The sequence below is a fragment of the Mastomys coucha genome, unplaced genomic scaffold (assembly GCF_008632895.1).
Source record: "Mastomys coucha isolate ucsf_1 unplaced genomic scaffold, UCSF_Mcou_1 pScaffold5, whole genome shotgun sequence".
In the NCBI taxonomy this organism is placed as follows: domain Eukaryota; kingdom Metazoa; phylum Chordata; class Mammalia; order Rodentia; family Muridae; genus Mastomys; species Mastomys coucha.
The window spans coordinates 117,808,350-117,835,254 of NW_022196911.1; the positions used below are offsets into that span (position 1 = coordinate 117,808,350).

The following is a 26,905-nucleotide window of genomic DNA, read 5'->3' on the forward strand; positions in this document are numbered from 1 at the left end:
CTGTAAGACAAGTGTGGTGCTTTATGCCTGTCAGAAGGTTGAGGCAATAGGCTTACTTTTGAGTTTGAGGCAAGCCTGCAACAAAACAAAACACACTACACAGAATCTTGATAAGAACAGTTGTGATTAGCTTCTAGAAAAGTCCAGAGATGTTTACAAGCAAAGTCAAGGGAAGGGCTGAGTCCAAGTAACCCAATGTCTCTGAACTGGGGCAGGTGCTTCTGAATGGGAAGGATACTACTGTACCCATCTTACCTCCCAGTCTTCCAAGTTCTGTACAGCCACAAATAGGCAGCCTGTGACATAGAAGAGCTTCCAACCCAGACTATCTGCAAGCAGACATAGTATATTAGCTCATTAGCTACAGGAGCCAAGGTGATGTGTCCATACGTGGTCCTTCCCAGCCCAGCCTTTCTTTGGCTCAGGTTAGAGGGCTAGGCAATGTGCTTCTGTCACCAAAGATATGTGCACCCCAAACTCTTGTCTGATTTCACTTAGGGGATGGGTAGATCTATATAGCCTTGTCATGGAGGTGGGACACATCCTCCTTGTAGCAAGGTGACAGGCAAATGTGAAAGAGCTTTCCAAGAGGACTTTGTAACACAGGAAGAGATTTGAGATACAAGACATGGGCAGGGATCATCTCCCACACAAGGCAAGGCAGAAGCCACTCCAAAGCAATACACACTAAGACTGCTTTTTGTTCATTCCCAAGTGCAAGGAAGCTGAGGGGAGAACATACTTTACCTCCACTGTAATAGGCAGCAGCCAGGCCAGTGGATAATATTCCTGTAGAGAGAGGAGAGAGTACCTTGTTAACTAGCCAAGGGAAGTCCCATTTCTTCACAGTGCTATAGCTGCCAGCAAGCAGGCCTGTCTCATGGCAGGTCAGCTTGTTCAAGGGCAACAGGTAGAGGCTACCTAGTGCAGAGCCGGTGAAACAGCTAAGAAGTTTGTTTCAAAATGGAGGACAAGGGGACTGGAAAAGAGGCCTTATTGATGAATAGTATAGACTACTTTTGCAGAGGATGCAGTTCGGTACTCAGCATCCATGTCAGGCCATTCACAACCTTATATAACTTCAGCTCCAGGAGAGCTAATGTTCTTCTGGATTCCACAGGCACCTATATGCACCTGCATAGAACCCCCATATAGATACACATAATTTAAAGATAAAAAGCAGGACATCCCATCACGGCATTCACCAGACTTGTCTGCAAACAAATGAAACATGCACAAATGACCCTGATGTAAGTGTTGCCTACATGGGGTGAGGGATGAAGATGACTTAGAGAATTATAACACAACACCAAGCATAACACACAGAAGGGCATGTGTATATCATAAGGACAGACTATAGACAGCCCACCAACACAAGTGCAGCTGTCCCTGAGATACAAGAGCCTTCTGATAGGCAGTGATGGAGGAAGAGTACAAGAGGCTAAGTGCACTTATGAAGAGGTCTGAGACAGGGAAGAGGAAAGATGGGAACCCATGACCACCTGTCACATGGAAAGAAAACTATAGTGACCTCAAAAAAAGCAGATAGGCTGGGAGTACAGCTCAATGTTAAAGAAGTGTGCCCAGCATGCAAGGCTGGGAGGGCATCTCAATGTTAGAGTGTGCCTAGCATGCAAGGGGGTCCTGCATGCCATCTGAAAGAAAAGATACACTGAAGGTTAATGAAGCATGCTTTATCAAGGCCTTGTATTGAGGAGAATCTCTAATAGAACACAAAGAAGCTGTTTACATCGCATTTTAGATTTGTGTGGGGAAAAATTGGGAAGTCTTACCGACCAGCAGGGACCAGGACCGGATACCTGGAGCCCTCTTCAGATGGAGGCGGGTGCTGGTGCGTGTCTCCACCTGCATATACATCCTTGGAACCTGGGCTCCGCTGCACAGTCGACCAGGCTTGGAAAAACACAGCTGAAGCCTGCAACCACTGCACATAGGCAGCACCGCATCAGTCCAGTTAGGAGGCCAGGGGAAGGTCCACAGCAGACCCCGAACTCCTTTCTCTCATGAGCCTACCTCAACTCACAATTCTGTATGGGCGTCGGGGCTACACAGTTCACAAATTAAGTGTTGGTCTGGTCTTATTTCCAAGCCCCAGTCTTGTGAACCCTTTTCTTGACTGAACCCTCATCTTTAGGTTGTTCCATTAGTAAGCCCTGCCCCGCCCCGACACACACACACACACACACACACAAACTCAGGCTTCCGGCACCTTACCCGAATCTTCCAGAAGATTCCCACCAAGAACAGGAAGTGAAAGTACCATCGTGTCTCTACAGTCATAAATTGTCAGATCCCTGTTACTGACCTCAGACTACCTAACAATGGCCCAAATGCATCCGAATTAATGGGACACTGCGGCAGAACCTCTAGGATTAACACCCAAAGCCCCAGTTCTGAGTGACTCCTTGGATACCCAGGGGCAACCAAGCTTCGTACCCTACATCCTCAAGAGTCCTAGTTAGGCACACAATTTGCTTCCCACTGGCTTCAGTTACCAACAAGCTCCACTAGCGGCCCGTTCCGCTGGCTCCTCCAGAGGAGTGCACACGCCCGGTTTGCTCAGTTTGCCCTGCGCCCGATCCAGATCCGCAAGGGGTGATCGGTACAGGGCACGGCGGGTCGGAACCCGGAAAGCTGCAGGACACGCTCCTATGCCGGCGCCGAGGGACGTGTAAGAGGACTAGTGGGAGAGAACAGCCCCTCGAACTTCCGGACTTCTGTTCCGCGAACTTCCGGGATGAGAGCCGGGTAGGACCCTCCCAGGGGTGGAGTGATTACGCAGTCCGGGTTGTGCCTTTGTGCTTCCACACTCCTGAGAACCGGGCAGCCCATAGGGCACCTGAATTTAACCCCTTGGCCGGCCAAGGAAGATGTCACTCATGGAAGTTTCCTACTAAAGCACCATATGGGCGTGGTTTAGGAGCCTGAAGAGTGGATCTGGATTGGGTTTTTTGTTTATTTGTTTTGGGGGGAATTTTTTTCGGTTTTCCAGACAAGGTTTCTCTGTGTAGCTCTGGCTGGCCTGGAGATCTGCATGCTGGAATTAAAGGCGTGTGCCACTACCTCCTGGCTGGATCTGGAATTTTAAGGAAATGATGAGAAGTTATATTCACCAGACCCCTAAGGTGTAGCAAACATGGACTGACGTCAATCTAACAAAAGATTAATAACAATAAACAATAAACGAAAGTGGGGACATGGCCACTCTTAGGTATTGTTGACGAGGTTCTTATTGTAGATATGAGGGAAACCATAGTCAGGGGCATATGGAAGAGTCTGGCTGAACTTGTCCAGCAGAGTAGACAGGGCCATAAGAGGAAAGAGAGGAAAGAGGGAGAAACTGATCAAGAGGGCAGACAGCACGCAGTCACGATGGCTGAGTTTTAGAGGCAAAGAGAAGCTGGAAGGAGGGAAGGGAAGGGAGCTCAGGGGCTAGAGAGGCTTAGGGTGATGGGCGGAGCTGAGGAACCAGGACTCTAATGGTACTTGCTGAAAGCTTGGCCCTCATCCACTTTGAGAGTCAATAGGCACTTCAGTTAGCCATTTGTCCCTGGTTTCTTTCAGACCTAACACATAATAACTAATGACGCTAAGACCTGGATCACTTGTCCCTATTTTGTAGCTGCCTCCAACACATATCGGGTGATCTATGGATGCTTAGAACGGCATGCTAGAGCAGAGATTTCCATTACTTTACCGTTCTCTTTAGATCTACTTGCTATGTGTTTCATAATTTTCTAATGACTTTATACAAATACACAGCAGCATGCATAACCCTGAAAGTTTTGCCAATATATAGGTACAGTATATACTGAGAAAACTGGATGAGGCAGTCTCCCCCTGTCTTTCTCTGTGAGCCACCATGTGGTTGCTGGGAATTGAACTCAGGACAATTCCCAGCTAGTAGCTAGTGCTCTTATCTATTGAGCCAATTCTCCATCTCTGTTTTTGTTTGTCTGAATGATAAGCATGTGCGAGTGAGTGATTGTGTGTGTGTGTGTGTGTGTGTGTGCGCGCGCGCGCACACACACACACACACACGCGATGTATTTCTGGTTGGCCTGGAACTCTGGGATCTGGCCCCCTCTGCCTCCTGAGTGCTAGAATTAAAAGCATGCGGTGCTACACTCAGTTCACAGCTGAATTTTTCTTCTTCTTCTTCTTCTCCTTCTCCTTCTCCTTCTCCTCCTTCTCCTTCTGCTTCTCCTTCTCCTTCTCCTTCTTCTTCTCTCTCTCTCTCTCTTGCTCGCTCGCTCTTCTTTTTTTCCCAAGATAAGATTTCCCCACACATCCCCCTGTCTGGAACTCACTCTGTAGACCAGGTTAGCTTCCAATACACAGAGATCTACCTGCCTCTGCCTCTTGAGTGCTGGGAACTGACCAGTTTAAGAAGAGGCTTTTATTTATAGACTGGCACTAGGTCTACACCCAGGACTATGAATTCCTGAATGTAGCTCCCAGCCACCTCTGTCGGGTTTATAAAGGCAAAAAACACAAGTTAATTCTGTTCTAGTACAAGCAGAAGGTCCTCTTATGCAAAACAAGCTTTTTGTTTTTGTTTTTGTTTTTGTTTTTTTGAGACAAGGTTTCTCTGTGTAGCCCTGGCTGTCCTGGAACTCACTCTGTAGAAGTCTAAATTTGCTTTACAGTTCTCAAAAAGCCCAGAGATTTTAAACTTTAAACATAACATTAGTGTTAACGATGAACATAATGTTAGCCATCACTGTGCTGTGTGCTGAGATTTATAGCTTGAATGGTAGTTCCATCATGGAGTCAGTTGTGCTAAGGCATGGGGCCCTGTTACACTAGAACTCACTCACTATGTAGACCAGGCTGGCCTCCAACTCAGAGTTGTCCTGCCTCTGCCTCTTAGGTGCTGGGATTAAAGGTGTGCATCACCATACCTAGCTGCTTTTAGTTAATTTTTAAAATCACTTAACTTTGAAGGTCACACTGCCTAGCAATAAATTATTTCTAATAGGTTTGTTGTAGGTGACATCTCTACCTGTACCTTTAGGGCAAAAGATCCAAGCCCACTTCTGGGTTTGAAAATCTATCAAACCCCACCAATTCCTGAGCATGAAAACCACTAATCCCTTAGCTAGAAACCCCACCAATCCTCCGGCTTGGGCTGAAATCTCACCAATCCCGACCCTGGAAAACTCTGGCACAGCCATATACACTGGAAACAGTTAAAGTCATGGAGCAGCAGAGCTGCATGATACAGTCCCAGCAAAGCTGAGCTGGATGCTGCACTCACTGTGACTTTTGGAATTTGGTTGGTCTCTCTGTGTTGCATTACTGGGGACTTTCTGCATTATAATTCATTTTATGTCTTTTCCTGAGAAAAATTATGCTTGAGTCATTTTTAGAAAAATCCTAAAACTAACCTTATCTGGGTGTATTTTTAAGTCTTCCTTATGCTGTGGAGATCATTAAAACACAGATAAACACATAATTAGATGAGATCATTACTCCAGGAAACTTCTTGGTGTATCAGCCCCTGGGCTAACTCAAACAGTATAATTGGTGCGGGGTAAACAGAGACAGCTGACAAACCCTGACTCGCCAGGAGAATAGCTTACATTCAAGGCCTCCCTTTACAGTAGGCTTAAGAGCTTCCTGAAATGAACTTTAAAGATAGGGGGTCATACAGGATTCACACCTGGAAGAACAGAATTCAGTAAATAACACAGATTGACTAAACTTTTCCTACTTTATAGCATAGATGATGAAGTAATAAAAGAAGTTAGGTACTAGTATTTGTTGTTAGTAAAAAGACCAGTTCATATATTTTGTCTGGTGTGCTTTAAAACTCCAAACTTGGCCAGCCTGAAAGCAGGCAGGCTGTCATGTGATAAATGTGTTGGCTTTGGAGGAGACATGCTTTAGGTTCTTTAAATTGGAGTGATAGGGCTGATGATAAGAACAAAATCTGTTCTGTTTGTATTTCCTAATTGTGACTGAACTTGTAACTCTGGACACAAAATGAAAAATCAAATATAATCTGTACTTCTTGGATAATCATTGTTTTGTGGAATAGTCTTTTCTTCTGTGAAACCTGTAAAATAAAGAAGCACTTGATTGCTAGTCAGTCACAGGTGCAAGATTCCCTGACCACCTCCTCACTCACTCCTGCCTTCCTTTATCTCCCCTGTAGCTGAGCTGCCCTGGACAAACTGCCTGGCAGGCCCTGGCAGAACTCCTCCCCGAAGAAGCCCTATACAAGCCTGTTTCCTGCTCAGCTCCAAACTACTTCTCACCCAAGCATAGGCAACTCTTTGTTCTGTTCCAGTATGAGGATTATGTGTCAGGTTACTTTGTGATAGTCCTTGGCTCCCAACTGCTAGGATGCTCTCCTTTCAGAGCTGTAACACTTCCACTGGGGAAACCCTCCCCATGAGAGCTACAGCATGTCAGTTGGGGAAGCCATTCAGCTGTAATGACATTTAACAACATTGGTGTTTTCCCCTCAGAGCTAGACACTGTATTGGGGAAAACTTTCCCCCTCAGAGCAAAGCTGCACTGCTTTCATTGAGAAAGCCTTTCCTCTTAGAGATGTAACACAGTACCTATGTAGTAGGCTAAAATCATTGAGCTAAGTGATAGAGCATCTGCTTGGCATGAAGAAACTCCAGTTGCTTTGAGTGCAGCTGAGACTCTGGAGGGCAGACTGGAAGCAAGCTGCATTGGCTCTGTGTAGATAGTTTGTTTTTCCAGCATCTATGCTTAATGAAACTCAACAATTTTTTTTCTGAGACAGGGTTTCTCTGTATAGCCCTGGTTGTCCTAGAACTCACTCTGTAGACCAGGCTGGCCTTGAACTCAGAAATCCACCTGCCTCTGCCTCCCAAGTACTGGGATCAAAGGCATGCACCAACACTGCCCAGCTCAAAACTGAATAATTTTTGTACCTCCTGGGAACTGATGCTGGTTATGCAACACTTGCTTATAATTATCCACTTGCAGAGCTATAATGTCGACACAGGACAATATAAACATTTTTAAATGTATTATATATTCATTGATGTTTGCCTGCATGCATGTCTGTGTGAAGGTGTCAGAATTACTGCAACAGGAGTTACGGTTTCGAGCAGCCATGTGAGGGCTTGGAATTGAATCTTTGTCCTCTGGAAGTACAGCCAGTGCTCTAAACTGCTGAGCCATCTCCCCAGCCTCCAATACAAATATTTTATCAGAAAAGTGCATATAAGCAACAAAAGCTGAAAGTCTCAGACAGAAGGAAGATCAGCTGCAAAGAAGACTCTCAGACAAGACCAGCAACTTGGAAGAGGTTTAGATCAACTGAGACACCTGGAAAAGAGACACTCTCCAACCTCTTGAGCTGCCTGTGGGCTGTGACATGTGCTCCAGGGTCCCAGATTTCTGAGCTGTCACCCAAGCTGTGGTTGGCTTTTGTGATGCAGCTGTCTTTGAGTCATTTCTGTTCTCATAACCCCTCACTCATATTCCTGCAAGTAGCCCAGTAGAACTCACTGGTTCACCAAGCTAGACTTTGGTGGTAGCCATACTTTTGTCTGTCATGGACTCCCTCTCCAGGTGAGTATGTGTATGTTGTGACACACATGACAAATCAGGAAGTTCTGTCACACAATACTGAAAAATAAATAAGAAGTACATGCCTGAAGAGTTCAGAATGACATAAGAAAACATCTTGCAGGCTGGGAATGTAGCTCAGTATAGAATAATTTTTTTTTAAATTTACTTACATATATTTTAGATAGGTTCTCGCTTTAGTTCTGGGTTATCTGGAACTTGCTGGGTAAACCAGGCAGGTCTTAATCTCATGGAGATCTGCCTCTCTCCAAAGTACTGGGGTAAAAGGAATGTAAAACCATATCTGGCCTTTTATTTTGTTTTGTGTGTGTGTGAATGTTTTTCCTGCATGTAGTATATGTACCACATGCCTCTCTGGTGCGCAAAGGGGTCAAACGAGTGTGTTGCTGCCAGCCAGTGATGGTGCACACCTTTAATCCCAGCACCTGGGAAGTAGAGTCAGATGGATCCTAGATTCAAGGCCAGGCTGTTCTACAAGCCTGTAGAGCAAGCTCTAGGACAGTCAGGATTACACACAGAAATCCTGTCTCAAAAACAAAACCAAACCAAACAAACAACAAAAACTAAGCAGGGTGTCACATACCCTGGGAACAGGAGTTAATGAAAATGTTGGGAACCATCACCAGAAATCAGGAGTCAGCCCAGGCCCTCTGCATTAGCAAATGCTCTAAACTGCTAAGCCATTTCTCCAGCCTCAGGAGACTCCATCTTTAAAAAACTCAAATAATCCACAAGTTGGGTGAGGACTTTAATGTTTGGTTGTTACTTTTAAGAGTTACAGGTATGGATCATAGTGTCTATCTGGCTTCCAGCAAGATAACCAAATCAGATATCTCATTGGACATTTGTAGAATCTTAGTGTAAGTGTAACCTTTACATGGCTTTCAGTAGTAGTGAAGGGGAAATTATATGGATAACTAATGCTCTATAAGTGTGCAGAACTAAAAGAATGTGTTGACAGTTCATATGAGTATAGCTCAAAGGATGTAGATCAAAATAAACTCCCTAACTAGACAGTCTTATGATTCCTGTCTTCAGTTCCTTTCCCTAGCCTTGCCTAACCTTGCAGTTAATCAAGAGGATCAGCAAAATGGCTAAGCTCCTAAAGTTGGTTCTGAGTTTGATCCTTGGAACCAAGATGGTAGGAGTGAACTAACTTCCATTCTTGTGCATGTATCTACACAAATGCACACACATACACTACATATATGTACATATATATTTTTTCCATATATATGGAAAAACTGCTAAAGATATAGACGAGAGGAAGAGAACAAAAGGCTTTTGGAAAAGAACAGCTTTTGATTCTGGTGATGAACCTGGACCTTCTCGGGCGACTGCCCATACTCATGACATCACTGAGAATAATTTTGGTGAACTAAAAGGTAAACTCACAATGCTATTAAAATTATTTATTTATGTTGTGTGTATGTACACATCCATAGTGTCAAGTGGAGGAGAGGACAACTTGCAGGAATTTACCCTGGTTTACCTACTAAACCATTTCACTGGGCCTTAAATTCATATTTCTTTTTGTTTTATGAGTGTTTTGGCAGCATGTGTGCAAATGCACTGTCTGTTGCCTCCGGTGGCCAGAAGAGGGCGCTCGATCCTTGGTGTTTCCCAGGGGATTGGAACACAACAAAAGAATAAGGCATTAAGACAGGTCTCACTGTTAGCAGTATAGGGCAGTGTTAGCTTTAATTTTAGCACTTTCCTGCTTCAGTCTCCTGAGTGTTAGGTAATTTTGACAATATGCCTGCTTATCCTACCTGTCATTTTGTTTGTAGACAGGTACATGTGCAGCACTGGCTGTCCTGGAACTCAAAGATCTGCCTGGCTCTGCCTCCTGGGTTCTGGGACTAAAGGCATGCTTTAACTCCTCAAGATTCAAGGTCAGCCTACTTTGAATCTACACTCCAGCTTTAGCAAAGCCCACAAAACAACGCAAACCTGCTGCGCATGTGCACTTGTGCTGCACCAGCCTACGTGAGGCTTCGTTGGCTGGTCATGGCGGAGGCAGAGGGCGGCGTCGGCTCCGCCCTCCAGGAGATGCAGTGGAACCAAGCTTCCGACGCTGACGGGAATTGGGCTGGCCAGGCTGCGGCCTCTGAACGAGGCGCTCTGAAGTCGCCGCGGTTCGGCCTCCTCTGCTCGGTCAGCGCACTCTTCCTGACTCATGCACCTCCCTTTGCCAACTTTCACCATCAGACCTTAACCAGGCAAAAACTGACAGCAGGATACGTCCCGGCCGGGTAGCTGCTAGTCAATGGGCAAGCTCAACCCCCATTTTCTGATTGGCTCCTGGGAGGAACCTGCCACTTCCTGACACTCTCATTGGCTTAGGCAGCGGAGGCGGAGTGAGCGTGCCATACCATCCTTGCATCTTTTTCATTGGCTCAGGGGTGTGGCTCAGCTTGCCTAGGCTCTCTTATTGGTCTACTACAGTCCTTGGGGCGGAGCCTCCGTGGATGAAGACAACAAAGGGTCGCAGGTCGCTAGCCGGCGGCAGGCGGCGGTGTTCCAGTCTTCCTTATTCCTCTCAGCTTAGGCACGTCGGCCTCCCGCCAGTCCCACTCCAGATGAAGTGTGAGCACTGCACACGAAAGGTGGGTGCGTCGTCCCGCGGGGATAGGGGCGGAAGCCAAGACCACGAATCAATGGCGAGGGTCGTGCTCGGCCGGGTGTACCTTGCTCTGTGTTATGTCGGCCTCTGACAGCCATCACCTGTCTGCAGAGGACTAGGCGGTGAGCTGGCTGTTGTCCACTGCGGGCAAGTGCACCACCGGGACGCGCTACTGTTCTGGGGCCAGTGCTTGATATCAGTCCCTCTTGTGGAAATGAACGATTAATAAAGTAATTAGAAATGCTTTGAGCGGCTCTTACACTTAAACAACAAACTTTAATGAAAAGAAGAGAAGGAATAAAGGGCAGGCAGGCCCTCCTGTCCTGCTCCACTAGGTGGCTGAAGTGACTGACAGCTGCCGCACTTGCTTTCACATGTGATGCAAGTGCAGGAATCTCGTTTTTACAGGAATTGTATCATATCCAAATACTCCATACGTTGTTCTTTTTCAGAGAATCGCCTGTATTCTTGTGTAATAGCCACATCTAAGTGTTTTATATCTATTACGGTTAGATCACTTCTGTTCTTAGTTCCTACAAACAATACAAATGGAGGCAGATAATATAAATGTGTGTTTATGTGTACTCTTCCGTAAGTATGGATGACTTTATTTTGTAGAATGGGTTTCTAGAAGTAAGATCGACTGCCCAGGATATGTTTTGTTTTTTTGGCATCACACTAAATTATTCTTGGTTGAGCTTGGTGCTACACACCTATGATGTGCTACACACCTATGATCCCAGTGCTTGAGAGATTGAGAGTTCAAAGTTAGACAGTGCAATTTATCAAGACCCTATCTCATAAAAAAACAAACAAACAAAAAAAAACCCTATTATGGTAGACACACCTTAATTGGAGCACTCAGGAGGCAGAAGCAAACTTTCTGTGAGTTTGAGGTGAGCCTGATCTACATGGTGAGTTCTGGGACAGCCAGGACTATGTAGAAAGACTTGATCTAAAAAAGAAAAAAAATAGAGAAAAGAAAAATAATTTTCCTTTCTAACATCCCCCTTCCTTTTTTAAAAGGAATGTAGTAAAAAATCAAAACCTGATGACCAGGAGAATGTGTCTATTGATGCGGCCAGCCCAGCCAAGGAGAATGAAGAGGCAAGTAAACATTTCAGTTTTGTGTCAGCATAACACGAATGGAGTGGCTACTGTTGTTTCTCCTGTCAGGGTCTCATATTACCTTGCACTTCACTGCTCTAAGAAAGACCAAAGTAAAAGTGGTAAGAGCCATGAATAGGACAGTCTTGAGTCTTCTCAAACATACCAGGCCAGGTACTGCATGAGAAATAGGAACATCATGGTACAGTGTTGAAACCTTATTCTATAAAATGGAAGGAACTCACATTCTGTAATGCATGCAAAGACTTGAAGTTCAAGTTCCATGATTCTTTAAGCTTGCCATTTAAGTTAACTAAACTGCTTGTTTAGCTCAGTTCTTGTTTTAGCTAATAGTGATGCGTATTTGTACATATTGTATCACATTTGGAGCTGAGCTTTGTACCTGCCTCACTTCATGCTCTGAAGAGGCGTTTGCTTCTGCTTGTGTCCCACCATACTATAGATTCACAGAGAAGGTTACAATCGCTGTTCTCTTAGAAAATATTAGGACTAGTCAGGAATGCTGGCACACCTCTGGAGTTCCAGCTCAAGGTCAAGACCTTGACCTTGCCTATAATGAGACTGTGTCTCAAAACAAAAACTGAGGGCTAAGGATTAGTCAACTGATAGAGTGCTTAGCTAGCTAGCCTGAAATTCTGAGCTCAATCATATACAAACAAACGCATTGATTTTAGAGCTTACTAGATAGCTCAGCTGGTAAAGACACTTGCCACCGAGTCTCTGGATGTCAGTTTGAGCCCCAGAACTCATATATGACATCTGGTGACTTATGAACACAGGTGACAGGAGAGGACCAGTTTTTACAAGTTGTCTTTCTACCTCTACACCAACATATGTATACACACACACACACACACACACACACACACACACACAAGACATCAAACAAAGCAATCAGTCAATGTAATATAAAACTTTTTTATGTAAGTGTAGAATTAATGACATGGGAAAAGTAGGTGGCAGGATGTTTTTTTTCTTCGACCTAGTAGTTCTGATGTACTGTTTAATCTGATGGGCATAGTTCTGGCCCTCTTGTGTGTGCCAGTGCTGTGCTTTGGGAAGTAGGCTTTTGGGGAGCAGCAGTGCACCAAGAGGCAGTGGTCCCCGGAGTCCTAGGTCAGTTTGGGCCAATGCTTTAGACACCAGACCTGTACCCAAATGCCTACCCTGTCGCATAAAATCCTATTGACATGTTAATGCATACCTGAGAGGTAGAGGCCTGCCTAGACTACACAGCAAAATTCCATCTCCAAAAATAAAACAACCCCTTTGAGGCCCTAATTCTTATCAGTGTTGTGAGGAGTTGGTTTTCTTCCCTCCCAGGTTCTGGTAAGGATGAGATAAGTTTGAACACAGTCTAACCAGCATCTTAGCAGTTTAGTGTGGACATAATTTTTAAAAGGCTAAGGGATGCTGGGTAAACGTTGGTAGACCAGGCCCTGAAAGTAAGACTTCATGGTAAAATGGGACATCAGATAGATGTCTACACTACATAAGTGCCTGGTGCCCGCTGAGGTCAGAGGAAGTTTGATCCCCTGGAATTAGAGTTATAGATGGTTGTTAACCATTATATGGATGCTGGGAATCTAACCTGGGACCTCTGAAAGAGCAGCCAGTGCTATTGACTGCTGAGCCCTCTCCAGTTCCTATTTATCTATTTTACTTTTTGAGATGGTCACACTTGCTATGTAGACCCTGATGGCCTTGAGTTCAATAATCCTTTTTTCTGTTTCAGGAGTCCTGAGATTAAAGGCTTGTGTCATTAAGCCTAGCATCTTTTGCCTCCCCCGCCCCCTCAGATGTATGCTTTAGGATAGGTTACAGAAGCATCATATAGAAGCCAGGGAGCAGGAGGAGAATCCATGGAAGTCACTTAGAAGATAGCATCAGCTTCCAGTGTCTAGCTAGACAGCCTGAGGTATAGCGGGGATGCTGGGCTGACCTGAGGATCCTGATGACAGGCACTGGAAGGCTTTCTTGGAAATGGTAAGGACTATATCAAAAGAAGAGGGCCTCTGTAGAGTCTAGCCATTTACAAGAGCAAGAAAGGAAGATAAGGGGGTGGGAGGGAAACTAGCCTGGACCCCGAATGTTGTTTATTTGTTTGTTTACTTATTTTGGAGACAGGATCTCACTATGTAGTTCTGCTTGGCCTGAAACTCACTATGTAGACCAGGCTGGTCTTGAACTCAAGAGATCTGCTTGCCTCTGTCTCTGGAGTGCTGAGATTAAAGGCATGTATGTGTCATGGTACTTAGTGGAGAACTATATTTTAAAATAGCACACATACACACGCACACACACACACACACACACACACCCCAAAAATGCAAACAAACATATTGACAGGCACCTGTGATCACTCAGAGTTCTAGGACGAAACTGCTGTAAGTTCAGGCCCTACTGTGCTACATAGTAAATACCAGATCAGGTCTACAGGGTAAGATCCTATCTAAAAATATCAACAAACTATGAAAAATAAAACTGTATAGACTCCCTCCAGAGCTTCTGTAATTGACTTAAATGACTCTCGATTACTATAGCATCTTCCTGTGTTAATACACCAATTCTAACCAAACACTATTGTTTTTAATGTGTTTCCTTTTTTTTTACTAATACTTGATTTGAACTTGAGCCTTGCACTTGCTAGGAGAGCTATGACACTCACCTAACCTCTAGCACAGCACATAAGCACCTTGTAGGCTCTCAGAGATGCTAGGGAGCAGCATAAGGAACACGAGATGCTGACCCATTAGGTCATTAAGGGGAACAAGCAAGTTGACACTGTGGTAAGGGTCCCTGAAAATAAATTTCAGCATGCCAGCTCTGTTTTGGCCAGTAGATGGGTGAGAGCTCAATCAGAATATTTTCTGGAAGGACTCAGAACAGTCAAAGCCCGTATGACTGAATGTGAGCCTGGAGGGGCAGGGTAGGGCAAGGCAGGGCAGGCAAAAGCTGTTCTACGAACCCTGCACTGAGAGTGCTGTCAGAAGCGTCAAACAATGGAAATGTCGCTTGTGCTTTAGCAGATTTCTCTGGGGACTAAAAAGACCAGGGTAGGGAATGGAAGGTGGGGGTTTAAAATGGGGTTAAAGGGACCAGGGTCCTAGGGTCCTAGCATCCAGGCGTTCAATCCCCCCTGTTAAGGGTTGGGGTGGGGCAATGATGATGACCAGCATTTCAGAGTTGGGAGCTGAGGTCTGAACTCTGTGTTGCTCACAGATGGAAACCTCAAGCCAGTCCTTACTGAATAGAAAGTCTGCTCTCTTCAGTGTGGAGCTGGAGGAGCTAGGCAGAAGCCAGAAGCTGCCTCATGGGCACTGGAGAGGAAGGGTGGAAGAAGAGAAGGAGGAGATGGCCATCAGGCCACTTTGCAGCAGGCAGGAGTATCATCTTCCACATGATAGTGATGGGGCTAGTTCACCCTTGACTGTCATCTGCATGACTCCTCAGAGCTGTCAACCTCCTTGTTCCATGACACGTGCCTCCACCTGCCTGACGCCCTGCTCAGAAGCTCCTGACACCTCAGCCAGGACTTTGTCTCCATGTTGAATGTCAATTCTTTTCTTTATTGTGCTTATGCAGTTACCCTCCCTAAAGAAGCAATGCTGCCAGTCAGGCAGTGGTGGCATGTGCCTTTAATCCCAGCACTTGGCAGGCAGAGGCAGATGGATCTCTGGGAGTTTGAGGCCAGCCTGGTCTTGAAATCCTGTCTCAAAAGACCAAAAAAAGAAAAGAAAAGAAACAATGCTAACACCATTTTCTTTCATAGAAGGGAGAATTCCATAAATTGGCTGATGCAAAAATATTTCTGAGTGACTGCCTGGCATGTGACAACTGTGTGACTGTGGAGGAAAGTATCCAGCTTTCCCAGCAGAGTGCCAAGAACTTCTTCCATGTCCTGAATCTTAATAAGGTATGGCATCAGCTGGAACTGATGGGACAGGTCTGTAATTCCAGCTACTGGGAAACTAGGGCAGGAGGCCTGCAAGTTCACATTCTGCCTAGGCTACAAACTGAGTGCAAGACCACCCTGGGCAACTACAATGATAGAACATTTGTCTAGTAGAGATGGATGGATGGATGGATGATAGAGTCCTAGTTAGGGTTACTATTATTGTGATGAAATACAATACCAACGTTTATGACCAGTTTATGGTCAAAAGCAAATTGGGAAGGAAAGGATTTGCTTGGCTTACATGTTTACATATTAGTGTATCATTCAAGGGGAAGTCAGGTTAGGAGCTGGAATAGGGTAGGAACCTGGAGGCAGGAGCGGTACACAGACCATGGGGGAGTGCTGCCACTGGCTAGTTCCTCATGGCTTGCACAGCCTGCTTTCTTATAGAGCCCAGGATCACCAGCTTGGGGAGGGCACCCCCCACAATGAGTATCTTATGGAAACATCTTCTGAATTGAGGTTCCCCCCTTTCAGACAACTCTAGCTTGTGTCAAATTGACATAAAACTACCCGTCATATGTGTATATATATATGTGTGTGTGTGTGTGTGTGTGTGTGTGTGTGTGTGTGTGTGTGTGTGTGTGTATGTATATGCAGTAATCATGTATGTATGTGCGTACATAAATGAGTAAATACATATATCCAGGGTTCTTGACAGCCATGTGCCTGAAGATCTGGCCCCATCAATGTATGTCATTGCTCCTTGATTCTTTGTATCTGCAACTTGTTCTTGATGTGATGGGGATTACTGATGTTTTGTGAAACACAATACTGTTTGTGTGTTTGTTTGTTTGTTTGTTTTCTGAGACAGGGTTTCTCTGTGTAGCCCTGGCTGTCCTGGAACTCACTCTGTAGACCAGGCTGGCCTCGAACTCAGAAATCCACCTCTGAGTGCTGGGATTAAAGGCATGCACCATCACCATCTGGCAGTGTATGGCATTTTATAAATTTAGAATTTGACTGGTTTGTCAAAGTATCTTAGTTTTATAAAACTAAAAAAAAAAAATCTATTTTGTAATCATTACCTTTTTATGTTGTGTAGCATTGTCTGTGTATCTGAGGCTGTTCTCAAATTTTCTGTTCTCCTTTCTCAGCCTGTATAGTACTAGGATTGTAGGTACGTGCAGCATGATGGGAGCTTTGTGTTTCTTTTTTTTTTTTTTAATTTTTATTTATTTTTTGTTTGTTTATTTAGGTTTTTGTTTTTGTGTTTTGTTATTTGTTTTGGTTTTTCTGTATAGCCCTGGCTGTCCTGGAACTCACTCTGTAGACCAGGCTGGCCTTGAACTCAGAAATCTGCCTGCCTCTGCCTCCCAAGTGCTGGGATTAAAAGCGTGTGCCATCACTGCCTGGCCTGCTTTGCGCCTCTTGTGTTTGGATGATATTGGCTAGAACTTTTAAAAGGGTACAAAGTAACAGCGGTGGTAAATGGTGCTGGCAAAAACCTAAAAGCTTATAAATTGACTTCTAAATTGGATCTTGTTGGAAATTTAGCTTTTCCCTGTCATCCTGCAATTCACCTGCAGATAATAAGCCCCACCTTGGAACCTCACAGACTCCAACACTGGAAGCCTAGGCATGGAGGAGATTGGTGCTAATCCTCCTGACTTCAGTCTCTGGGGTGATAAGAGCCAAGCACTCACCACCACACCAAGACCCCATGCTTTCTTTTGTGTGTGTGTGTGTGTGGTAGGTAGTTCAAGACATGGTTTCTCTTCTCTCTGTAGCCCTAGCTGTCCTGGAACTTACTTTGTAGCCCATATCTTTTTCTCTCCTCTCTCTCTCTTTCTCTCTCTCTCTCTCTCTCTCTCTCTTTCTCTCTCTCTCTTTCTCTGTCTCTCTCAAAATGTAATTTAAAATTTTTTATGTTTTGCTGGGCTATGGTGGAGCATGCCTTTAATCGCAGTACTGCAGGTGCATTTCTGAGTCTGAGACCAGCCTATAGAATGAGTTCCAGTGCAGCCAGGGCTACACAGAGAAACCCTATCTTGAAAAACCAAAAAAAACAGACAAAAAACCAAACCAAACAAACAAACAAAAACCCCAACCAACCAACCAAACAAACAAAAAACCTATTTGCTATTTTCCACTAAACATGTGACATTATTATTTCTTCCTCTAGAGATGTGACACCTCAAAGCACAGAGTTCTGGTTGTGTCTGTGTGTCCTCAGTCTCTGCCTTATTTTGCTGCTAAATTCAACCTCAGTGTCACGGATGCATCTAGAAGGCTGTGTGGCTTCCTCAAAAGTCTTGGTAAGTAAATCAACTCTTCATAATAGCGCGGATGTATACTTTCAGCTCATGAAGGGCCCTTTTCATTTTTCAAGTTCAACTTTCAAGGGCACAGGAGAGAAAAACTTGAAGAGAGACTCCTGGAATGTCAAAAGGACCCTGTTCCCTGTGTCATCGCACAGCCTGTGCTTTGTATAGATGGATGTTCGTTATAGTGAGCTTGGCTCCTCGGGAATAAGAAGTGAACACCTTCGAACTGTGGACACTCATTACTAGGAAGTTTCTACACTTGCCCCAGCTCACAGAATGATCATTTGATAATTATTTCTGCAACAACTAATGTCCATTTTTCTATGAACCTTTCTCTAGCTAGAAAAGCTGTAGGACTCAGCTACATCTCCACCTCCAGGCACATGTTCTTTATATGACGAATGAAAAATGGGAGTTTGCCAGAGTGGCTGGTTATACACGCCTTTAATCCCTGATTTGGGAAGCAGAGGCTGGCCGATCTCTATGAGCTCAGGGTCAGTTTGGTGTACATAGTAAGTACTAGGCCATCCAGGGGTATACAGTGAGCCCTTGTGTGATTAAAAAAAACTAGGCATGGTACACTCCTGTAACTACAGCATTAGAAGAGCTGAGACAAGTAGATTTTAGGGACTCCCTAGCTAGTCAGTCTAGCCAAAATAGCAGACTTCAGGTTGTGTGAGAAAACTATCTCAAAAGGTAAGGTGGAGGGCAAGCAGGATGGTTCAGCAAGTAAGGGCTCTCCAGTACAGGAGAGTGCTGGTGTAATTCACTACCCCCAACCCCATACATAAAAGTGAGAGGCAAGAAGACATTGTCACACATGCCTATAATCATAGCATCCAAGAAGCAAAGGCAGGAGGATCATCTATGAGTTTAAGGCCAGCCTCGGAAACAGTGAGTTCACACTGACCAGGACTTTGTTTCAGGCAAGAAAAAAGTAAAACGCCCAGTCTGAACCAGGCCATTGTTGTATGAAAAGTATCAAGACTAACTGTGGTGGTGGCTAAGGAGAGACATGTGTCATCAAATCTATGATCTGTGTTTGTGGCTGAGACAGGAGAAGGCAAAGTTGAGGAAGAACTAGGTTGCTTAGAAGCTGGGGATGGTTGTTTCTACCTGTAGTGCTAGCATTCAGGAGCCTGAGGTAGGAGGATTCCAAGTTTATGCTAGCTTGGGCTATATCAAGAGACCTTATCAAAAATAACAACAAAAAGCCAAGCGTTGTGGTCCACACTTTTAATCATAACACTTGGGAATCAGATAGATCATCACAACCTGGTCTGCATAGCCTAATAAGCTCTGAGTCAGTGAGGACTGCATATCAAAGTCTTGTCTTAATATAGAATGAAAGACAGTACAGAGGAGTCAGATGGGATCTGTATCCATACTTGGTCTGAGAGAAGAACCCATGTCCTTCTTTCCTGCAGGAGTGCACTATGTGTTTGACACCACAATCGCTACAGATTTCAGCATTGTGGAGAGTCAGAAGGAGTTTGTACGCCGGTATCACCAACATAGTGAGGAACAGCGTGAACTGCCCATGTTGACCTCTGCCTGTCCTGGTGAGCACAATGCCAGAACTGTAGAAATAATCATGGCTTAGCTTTGGCTAGAGGATGGCAGGCCCATCCCACCCAGCTTTGTAGAACAGGACACCTTATGAATAGGAACAGTATAGAGGAGGTGTGTTGGCTCACCCTGGAGTGACAGTCTCAGGAATTCACTGTACCTAGTACTAGAAGGCAGGAGAAAACTGTGGGAACTGAGTTCATGCCCTCTCTCTCTCTTTCTCTCCCTCCCTCCCCCCCCCCTCTCTAGGTTGGGTCAGATATGCTGAGCGGGTGCTGGGTCGCCCCATCATCCCATATCTCTGTACTGCCAAGTCCCCCCAGCAGGTCATGGGCTCCTTGGTGAAGGATTATTTTGCCAGACAGCAGGTAAGCAAGTGTCTTCAGAGAGTAGCAGCAGAGGGTAGACTCAAGGTGAGCAAGGCCTGAGGGGAAACAGTGTACACTGTGGATAGCGTAGCCCTGGACTTACCTATGGAGACACTGCCTGATTGCTGTTCTGGCTGCCTTAGGAAGCTAAGCCTCACCTCTATCCTGGCTTTTTGTTCTAGATCATGGATAGTATCCTTAGCCTGCCTTTTTGGTTGGGTTTGGTTTGGTTTTTTGAGACAGGAACTCTTTTTTTTTTTTTTTTTGGTTTTTCGAGACAGGGTTTCTCTGTGTACCCCTGGCTGTCCTGGAACTCACTCTGTAGACCAGGCTGGCCTCGAACTCAGAAATCTGCCTGCCTCTGCCTCCCAAGTACTGGGATTAAAGGTGTGTGCCACCACCTCCCGGCTAGGACAGGAACTCTTTATGTAATCCTGGTATCCTAGAATTCACTATGTAGATTGGGTTGGCCTCAGACTCACAGATATCTGTCAGCCACTGCTGATAAAAAAAGAAATGTGCTACTACACTCAGCCCTTTTTATTTTTATTTTTTAATTTTATGTCTTATTTTATGGGCATGGATGTGCCTATCTATCTGTCTGTGCACCATTTGCATGCCTGGTGCCTACAGAGACCAGAAGATACCATCAGATTCCCTGAAATTGGAGTTATATCTATTTGTGAGCTGCTACATGGGTGCTTGGAATTGGATCCAGGTTCTCTGGAAGAACAGCCAGTCTTCTTAAGTACAGAGATGCCTCTCCAGTCCCTGGTCCCATGGTCTTTTTTTTTTTTTTTTTTTGATTTTTTTGATTTTTTTTATTATTATATATAAGTACACTGTAGCTGTCTTCAGACACACCAGAAGAGGGCATCAGATCTCGTACAGGTGGTTGCTGGGATTTGAACTCAGGACCTTCTGAAGAGCAGTCCGTGCTCTTACCCACTGAGCCATCTCACCAGCCCTGGGTCCCATGGTCTTAACACTGTCTGCCACATGATAGATAAAGGGGTACTTTATAACCTCTGCCTCAGCCCATCCTTCTCTTCACTTCTAAGGCATTGGACAGCCAGACATAGGTTGCACCCTGCCTTTCTTCTTTCATGTGAATAACTGTTTGGGTCCCACAGTAACTAGAAAATACATCAAGGGGAAGGACTTCCCAAACACTGCAGCAGCCTGAAGGCCACATCCACCTGACAACCTCATTTAGCCACAGAAAACATTTCTTCATTTATAAAGTCACCACAGTTGGCAAATTATCACCCCCACCACCCTGATACCATATGTGTATTGAGTTGAAGGGACAGGAAACTGGCTATGGAGTGGGCTACGTTCTTCCTGGCCTCTAATACCTGCTGTGAGAGTTTTAGTGTTTCTTAGTCTTCTCAGGGCTGCCAACCTGGTGCTCTCTGAATGGAGCCCAAGTTACAGATCCTCTTGCAGCTCCTAGAGGGGACAGCTGGGCCTAGAGCTCTGGCCTCTGGCAACCTCTTGGCTTAAACCCCTAGAGGGCTAGGATCAAAATATGTCTCCTCTTGAGCTCTACCCTGCCCTGAGTAGGGCTTTTCTACTCAGGCCTCAATGTAAAAGGCACTGGGCAGCTGCTGGCTCTGGGTCTGTCTCAGCAGAGGGGTGGTCTGGATGTTGTCACTTGAACAGTTTCAGAAAGTCTTCAGGTAAAGCAGGTACAGCACGAACCTGTTCTTACCTGTGCAGAGCTCATGAGACAGAAACATCCATGGGTAGGGTAGGAGCAGTAGTTGGGACTCCCCATGCTCTGCTGCTGTCACTGCCTCTCTGTTCTCTGACTTGAGTGCTCTTCTCCACAGAATCTGTCTCCAGAGAAAATCTTCCATGTTGTCGTGGCTCCTTGCTATGATAAGAAGCTGGAAGCTCTTCGAGAGGGACTTTCCACTACTTTAAATGGTGCTAGGGGTACTGACTGCGTGCTGACATCAGGTGAGAGGAAAACGGCTGCTCTGACAGGCAGCGTGGCCAAGTTGCCTGATGGGACTGATAGCCAAGGGTTCTTGGGGTCCCAGTGGTCTAAAGTGAAGAAGATTCTTCAAAGTCGTTCTCCAGATGAGTCGTCTCTGGGAGAGCCATACAGACAGACTGCGTGGCTTTTAGATGATGTGCTCTTACACCGCAGCCCATCAACATTTCTTTCCTGTAGAAGTCAAAAAGTGCTTGTGCACACAGATAAGCATAGAGAAGCCAGGAAGGTTAACCAGGTTAAAGATATGTTTAACCTGTCTTCCTCATGGGATGCTGGGAATGAATGTAGTTCCTAAATCAACATGAAGCAAGTACAGAATTGTCTCAGTTCAGGGTCCAAAGAAGGAATTCTGTTCACACATCTTTTTAGTGTTTTTCTGATGTTAGCATTACTTTCTCCTGGTAGGGGGGCTCCTGCTACATGGAATGGATTATACAGCAAGGAGGGGTCCCAGGCTCCAAATGCAGGATCTCAGGGAGAAGCAAAGCCTGACCCAGTGCCCTTGGCCACCTCTCTTCCTGTCAGTGACTCATGCCTCATTTTTTTTTTTCCAGGTGAAATTGCTCAGATAATGGAGCAAAGTGATCTCTCTGTGAAAGACATTGCTGTGGATACTTTGTAAGTGGCATCTTTGTAAGTTGGGAGGTTGCCTCTGGTGAGCCCTGCAGGCCCCAGGGCTACCCTGATTAGATCATGTGAGTACTGAGACAGATTCCTGAAGCCTTACCAACCTGGCCTTTGAAATGGATTCAGGCAGGATCCTGGACTGGGACACTATTCTCTATACTGCCAGGGGCTTAGAGGCTTCCTTGAGTGATGGCCATACTGCATCCTTCAGGGAAGAAGGCAAGCATAGAAGCTGTGTGGGGCAGAGGTGGCTCCCTCTGGTCTCTGCATCAAGAACACACCTGCTGGGTTTCTTTTTCCCATGGTGATCCCAATCCCCAGCCAGGACTTTGTCTCTTGCCGCATTCTGGGTCCCATTTAAAGTATATTGCAAAGACCAGGGGCCCAGCTGATGGCCTGGGTGCTTCATTTGTGCCTCCTTTATGGGAGCTGAGACAGAAGTTTGTAGACTTATAGCAGCTGGAATACCTGCTGCCAAAGACTACCTGACAACCCAGGATGACCAAGGGTCCTCACTGTGACAACCTGGACATAAGTCAAGCTTAAGTCATTCACCACAACACCACCCTGCCCTGAGTACATGTGTAGCTACACAAAGAAACAAGTGAGTGAACCCAGTGAAATAGCTCCATTTGCAATCTTGGGCTAGATGCAAAATGACATTTCATGTTGTTCATTAGAACTCATTAAGAATGTGCTTTTTAGGGCTGGAGAGATGACTCAGTAGGTGAGATTGCTTACTGCTCTTTCAGAAGACCCAAGTTTGGTTGTCAGTACCCAGATAGCTCCCCAAGTTTAAAAGTAACTTAGTTCTTTAAGTGACTCCCTGGGTTCGGTTCCTATAAAAACTGGGTTAGAACTTGCTGCCTCTTCATCAATACAATGGAGATTTTGTCTTCTCTGTTTGAGGTTTGGAGATGTGAAGGAGGTGGCAGTCCAGCGTCACGATGGAGTGAGCTCAGATGGGCATCTGGCTCACGTCTTCAGACATGCAGCCAAGGAGTTGTTTGGCGAGCATGTGGAGGAGATCACCTACCGTGCACTAAGGTTTGAACCACCAGGAGTGGTGCTGACAGATCAGCCAGAGCTAGGGTGTGATGCTTGTGGTATATATGCAGTATGGGTGGTGTGTCTGAGGTATATGGTGTACTTGGCTGCTCTACCTGTGGCTGCTCATCTCTGTGGCAGAATCAGCACTGGTTACAATAGATGGGCCTTTTGTGTCTTTCTATTGACATTATCTTGGTGACATTTGAAACTTAAATTGGAAATGGGCAGGTATGGTAAACCTAGCACTGGGACGACCTAGGGAGGATCGAGAGCTCAAAGTCAGCCTGGGCTACACAGTGAGACTGTACCTCAGACTAACAGAAGTGATCTTTAGGTCATTGGCCATTAAAGTCGGTTTTATTGGTTTATAGAAACAAAGACTTCCATGAGGTTACCCTTGAGAAGAACGGGGAGGTCTTACTGCGCTTTGCTGCAGCCTACGGCTTTCATAATATCCAGAACATGATCCTGAAGCTCAAGAAGGGCAAGCTCCCGTATCACTTTGTGGAGGTCCTCGCATGTCCCAGAGGTAAGGGGTTCAGGAGGCCCGCTGACAGCCTGTCCAATAATAATCAGGCAAGGCAGGCTGCTCCCTCACACCATGGCATGCCATCCTCAGCCATGAAGGTCCCCTTTCCTCAGCTGTAGTGTGAATAGTAGATAGTTGTGTCCTTAGACCTTCCCTTGTAGGTGCCATATGGAAACCCCACCTGCTACCGGGTGGGAACCAGCTCCTAAGGTCACTCACATGGAGTCAGTCACAAGGACACTAGGAGTAGAAGCTGGACCTGTGGACAGTGGCAGCAGAAACTTGGTATCTAAGAGTTCCCCAGGCTGCAGAGGAAAATTGAACTGTGCAAGTGTAAAGACCCAGGCAGGTGAGGAAAGTTCCCACTAGGATGGGGAGACAATGTGAGCAGCCCAGATCGAGAACAGGACTTAGTGCCTGGATCTCTTGCTCATACAGTAGGTGTAAGTATTGGAGAATGAAGGGAGCCATCTGGCCATCTGAAGTAGTCTGTCTATGCCCCTGAGGATGAAGGAGCTATCTCAAGATGAGGAATGTCTAGGTCATCCTGAGCTTGGGGCACTCAAGTAGGACACTAGAATTCTCAGAAAAGCCCAGAGGGAGCCAGGCAGTTTCTGACAATAGTCAGAAATGAAGACAGGATCCATGAAGAGTCTGTCAGACGAGAGGCCTGTATTTCCAGTCCATATCCTTAGGGATCTTCTGGGGGAGGATTAAGGTTAGTAGCCAGCATTTAGAAGAGGGATGAGAGCAGGGGCCATCTACTTTTCCTGAGGCTCGGGAAAGTAGATTCTGTGTAGAGCTTGTGCTGCAGTAGGTAGAGACAAGATGGAGCCTCTTGGAAGGAAAAGCCTCATCTTGCTTTCTAGGGAAAACTGTATAGGCCTGGAAAGGAGAAGAAGTGGGTTCATACTGAAAAGCTGCACATCACAGTCCAGCTGCTAGGCAGCTTGGACCAGTGGAGGGTGAGGTGGAGGGTGACCAGGTGGGGTTTGTTCCTGCTGCTGCTGCTGCTTTTTGTTTGTTTGTTTTGTTGTTTTTCCTGGAGCTGGAGTATGTGGTAGGTAAGTGCTCTTCCACTGAGCTATGTGTTCCCAGCCTATCTCCTGGTTCTTTTAAATGAAAGTCTTGATGCTAGGATTGGAAACTAACACCTAGAACACACTAGATACACACTCTGCCACCGAGCTGCTCCCACCACTATGCACTTAATGGCATTTTGTCGCATCAAGGTGTCATCTGCAGGTTTAAGAATGGGTTGTACTGGGGGCTGGAGAAATAGCTCAGCAGTTAAGAGCACTGACTGCTCTTCCAGAGGTCCTGAGTTTACTTCCCAGCAACCACATGGTGGCTCACAGCCATCTGTAACGAGAATCCAATACCCTCTTCTGGTGTGTCTAAAGACAGCGACAGTGTACTCATATACATAACATAAATAAATAAACCTTTAAAAAAAAAAAGAATGGGTTGTACTGACAGAAGGTGACACATACTCAGACCATATACTGGGCAGTGTGGGCTTCTGGAGAGCTCATATACCTCACTCAGCCCTAATCCTGTTTTGTTGGACCTGCACACAGAATGTGCAAGCAGTTATGATCAAAGCCTGCCGGCCATTCTATGCTCTTTGAGTTTGGGTAATTTTCAGAAGAAGCCAGGAATCCAGATAGCAGCCATAGCTGTCTACTTCTTAAGGCTTTAAGGCAAACTGTAAGACCAGTTTGCCAGTGATGTATATGGGAAGAATACCCAGGGCTCTCCTCCTGGGCAGGCTCCATGACAGTACTGGGAGCCCCAGTACAATCTCAGGCCAGTAGTACTGCTGACTGCTGCTTCTCCTGCTTCCAACTGTGTGCCCTGAGGTAGAACTCCCTTAACAGGCCACCCACAGGGAAGAAGAGGTCCACTGTGTGTATCTTTCAGGATGCTTAAATGGCAGAGGCCAGGCCCAGACCAAGGACGGCCACACAGACCGTGCCCTGCTGCAGCAAATGGAAGGGATCTGCTCCGGCCTCCCTGTGCGGCCCCCAGAGCACAGTGCGCATGTGCAGGAGCTGTACCAGGAGTGGCTGGAGGGCACCGAATCCCCCAAAGTCCAGGAGGTGCTGCACACCAGCTACCAGAGCTTGGAGCCCTGCACAGACAGCCTGGATATCAAGTGGTGACAAAGCCTGAAGGGCAGGAGGGGACAGCTCTGAGTGGAGAGTGATGGGTGCTTCAAGAAACAACGGGTTACTGCAGCTTTTCCAGCACTCCAGGACACACAGTTTTCATGTGGTGCTCTCTTTGTAGTGTGTGAGGGAGTGGATTGTTTGCACAGGGGAGAAACATTTTCCCTCTCTGCGTATCCTTTTATTCCAAGATTGTGAGAAAGATCCCAAAGAGGCCAGGGACATACCCCTGACTTGCAGGCTATAAAAAAAAAAAAAAAAAAATTCAAAATGTGTTCTTTAAGAATCAAGTCCCCGGCCGGGCAGTGGTGGTGGCTCACGCCTTTAATCCCAGCACTTGGGAGGCAGAGGCAGGTGGATTTCTGAGTTCGAGGCCAGCCTGGTCTACAGTGACCTCCAGGATAGCCAGGGCTATATAGAGAAACCTTGTCTCGAAAAAACAAACAAACAAAAGAATCAAGACCCTGGGATTGTGATCCATGAGTCTAGGATTATTGCTGCAGAAATGGAGACATCAGGAAGAGCCAGGTTGCTGTACAGTGGATAACTATGGCCTTTATAGAGGCCCAGTCTTCTGGCTCAATCTGGTTCTTTCACTTGTATACGTTTTTTTAAAATAATTTTGAATTCTAGGGCCAGAAAGATGGCTCATTGGTACCAACCTTAGTTTGATCCATGAAGCGCACATGGTGGAAGGAGAGACCAACCCCCACAAACTACCCTCTGACTTTTACACAGGCGCCATGGTGTACATATGTGTCACTGAGACCACACCCCAAAATAACTATAAAGAAAATTACACTAGTTTTAAGTCATAGTAACAGTGAGCCATATTCTTCATAGTCACTGAAAGCCTTGGCAAGCTGGACCCCTGGTATGCGTGAGTCATTCTTTTACTTGACCTGCAATCAGCGTTTAGTTGGACTCACCCCAGAAGAAAGATTGCTGAGAATGGCATGCATCACACCCTGCATTTGATGCAATGCATATTTAAAAATAAACAAATAG

General features: G+C 45.7%; 2 protein-coding genes and 1 long non-coding RNA gene across 5 annotated transcripts in view; 1 reads left to right on the forward strand and 2 right to left on the reverse strand.

Annotated features, from left to right (window-relative positions):
* The window catches only part of LOC116079158 (cytochrome b-245 chaperone 1), a 6,907-nt gene extending 3,762 nt beyond the window's left edge, over positions 1–3,145 (reverse strand). Inside the window, exons 1-4 of one of the 3 annotated variants that reach the window (XM_031354960.1) lie at positions 2,458–3,145; positions 1,794–1,945; positions 748–789; positions 256–329 (exon numbers count right to left, since the gene is read on the reverse strand). In XM_031354960.1, the coding sequence (XP_031210820.1) occupies positions 256–329; positions 748–789; positions 1,794–1,878 (201 nt within the window). In that variant the 5' untranslated portion in view covers positions 1,879–1,945; positions 2,458–3,145. Of the gene's footprint in view, positions 1–255; positions 330–747; positions 790–1,793 lie in introns of all 3 variants that reach the window. The other 2 variants (XM_031354959.1, XM_031354958.1) reach the window with 2 other exon arrangements.
* A 1,149-nt stretch (positions 3,146–4,294) lies between these two features.
* On the reverse strand, positions 4,295–9,856 carry LOC116079159. Its single transcript, XR_004113780.1, has 2 exons — positions 9,553–9,856; positions 4,295–6,082 (listed from the first exon to the last, which is right to left on the reverse strand). It is a non-coding gene; the product is annotated as an uncharacterized LOC116079159 (long non-coding RNA).
* A 183-nt stretch (positions 9,857–10,039) lies between these two features.
* On the forward strand, positions 10,040–26,668 carry Narf (nuclear prelamin A recognition factor). Its single transcript, XM_031354944.1, has 11 exons — positions 10,040–10,208; positions 11,252–11,332; positions 15,126–15,269; positions 17,437–17,569; positions 19,006–19,140; positions 19,397–19,515; positions 21,351–21,480; positions 22,075–22,138; positions 23,057–23,194; positions 23,569–23,726; positions 25,650–26,668. The coding sequence occupies exons 1-11, from the start codon at positions 10,071–10,073 to the stop codon at positions 25,889–25,891; spliced, it is 1,482 nt and encodes a 493-aa protein (XP_031210804.1). The 5' UTR covers positions 10,040–10,070; the 3' UTR covers positions 25,892–26,668.
* Positions 26,669–26,905: the final 237 nt, after the last annotated feature.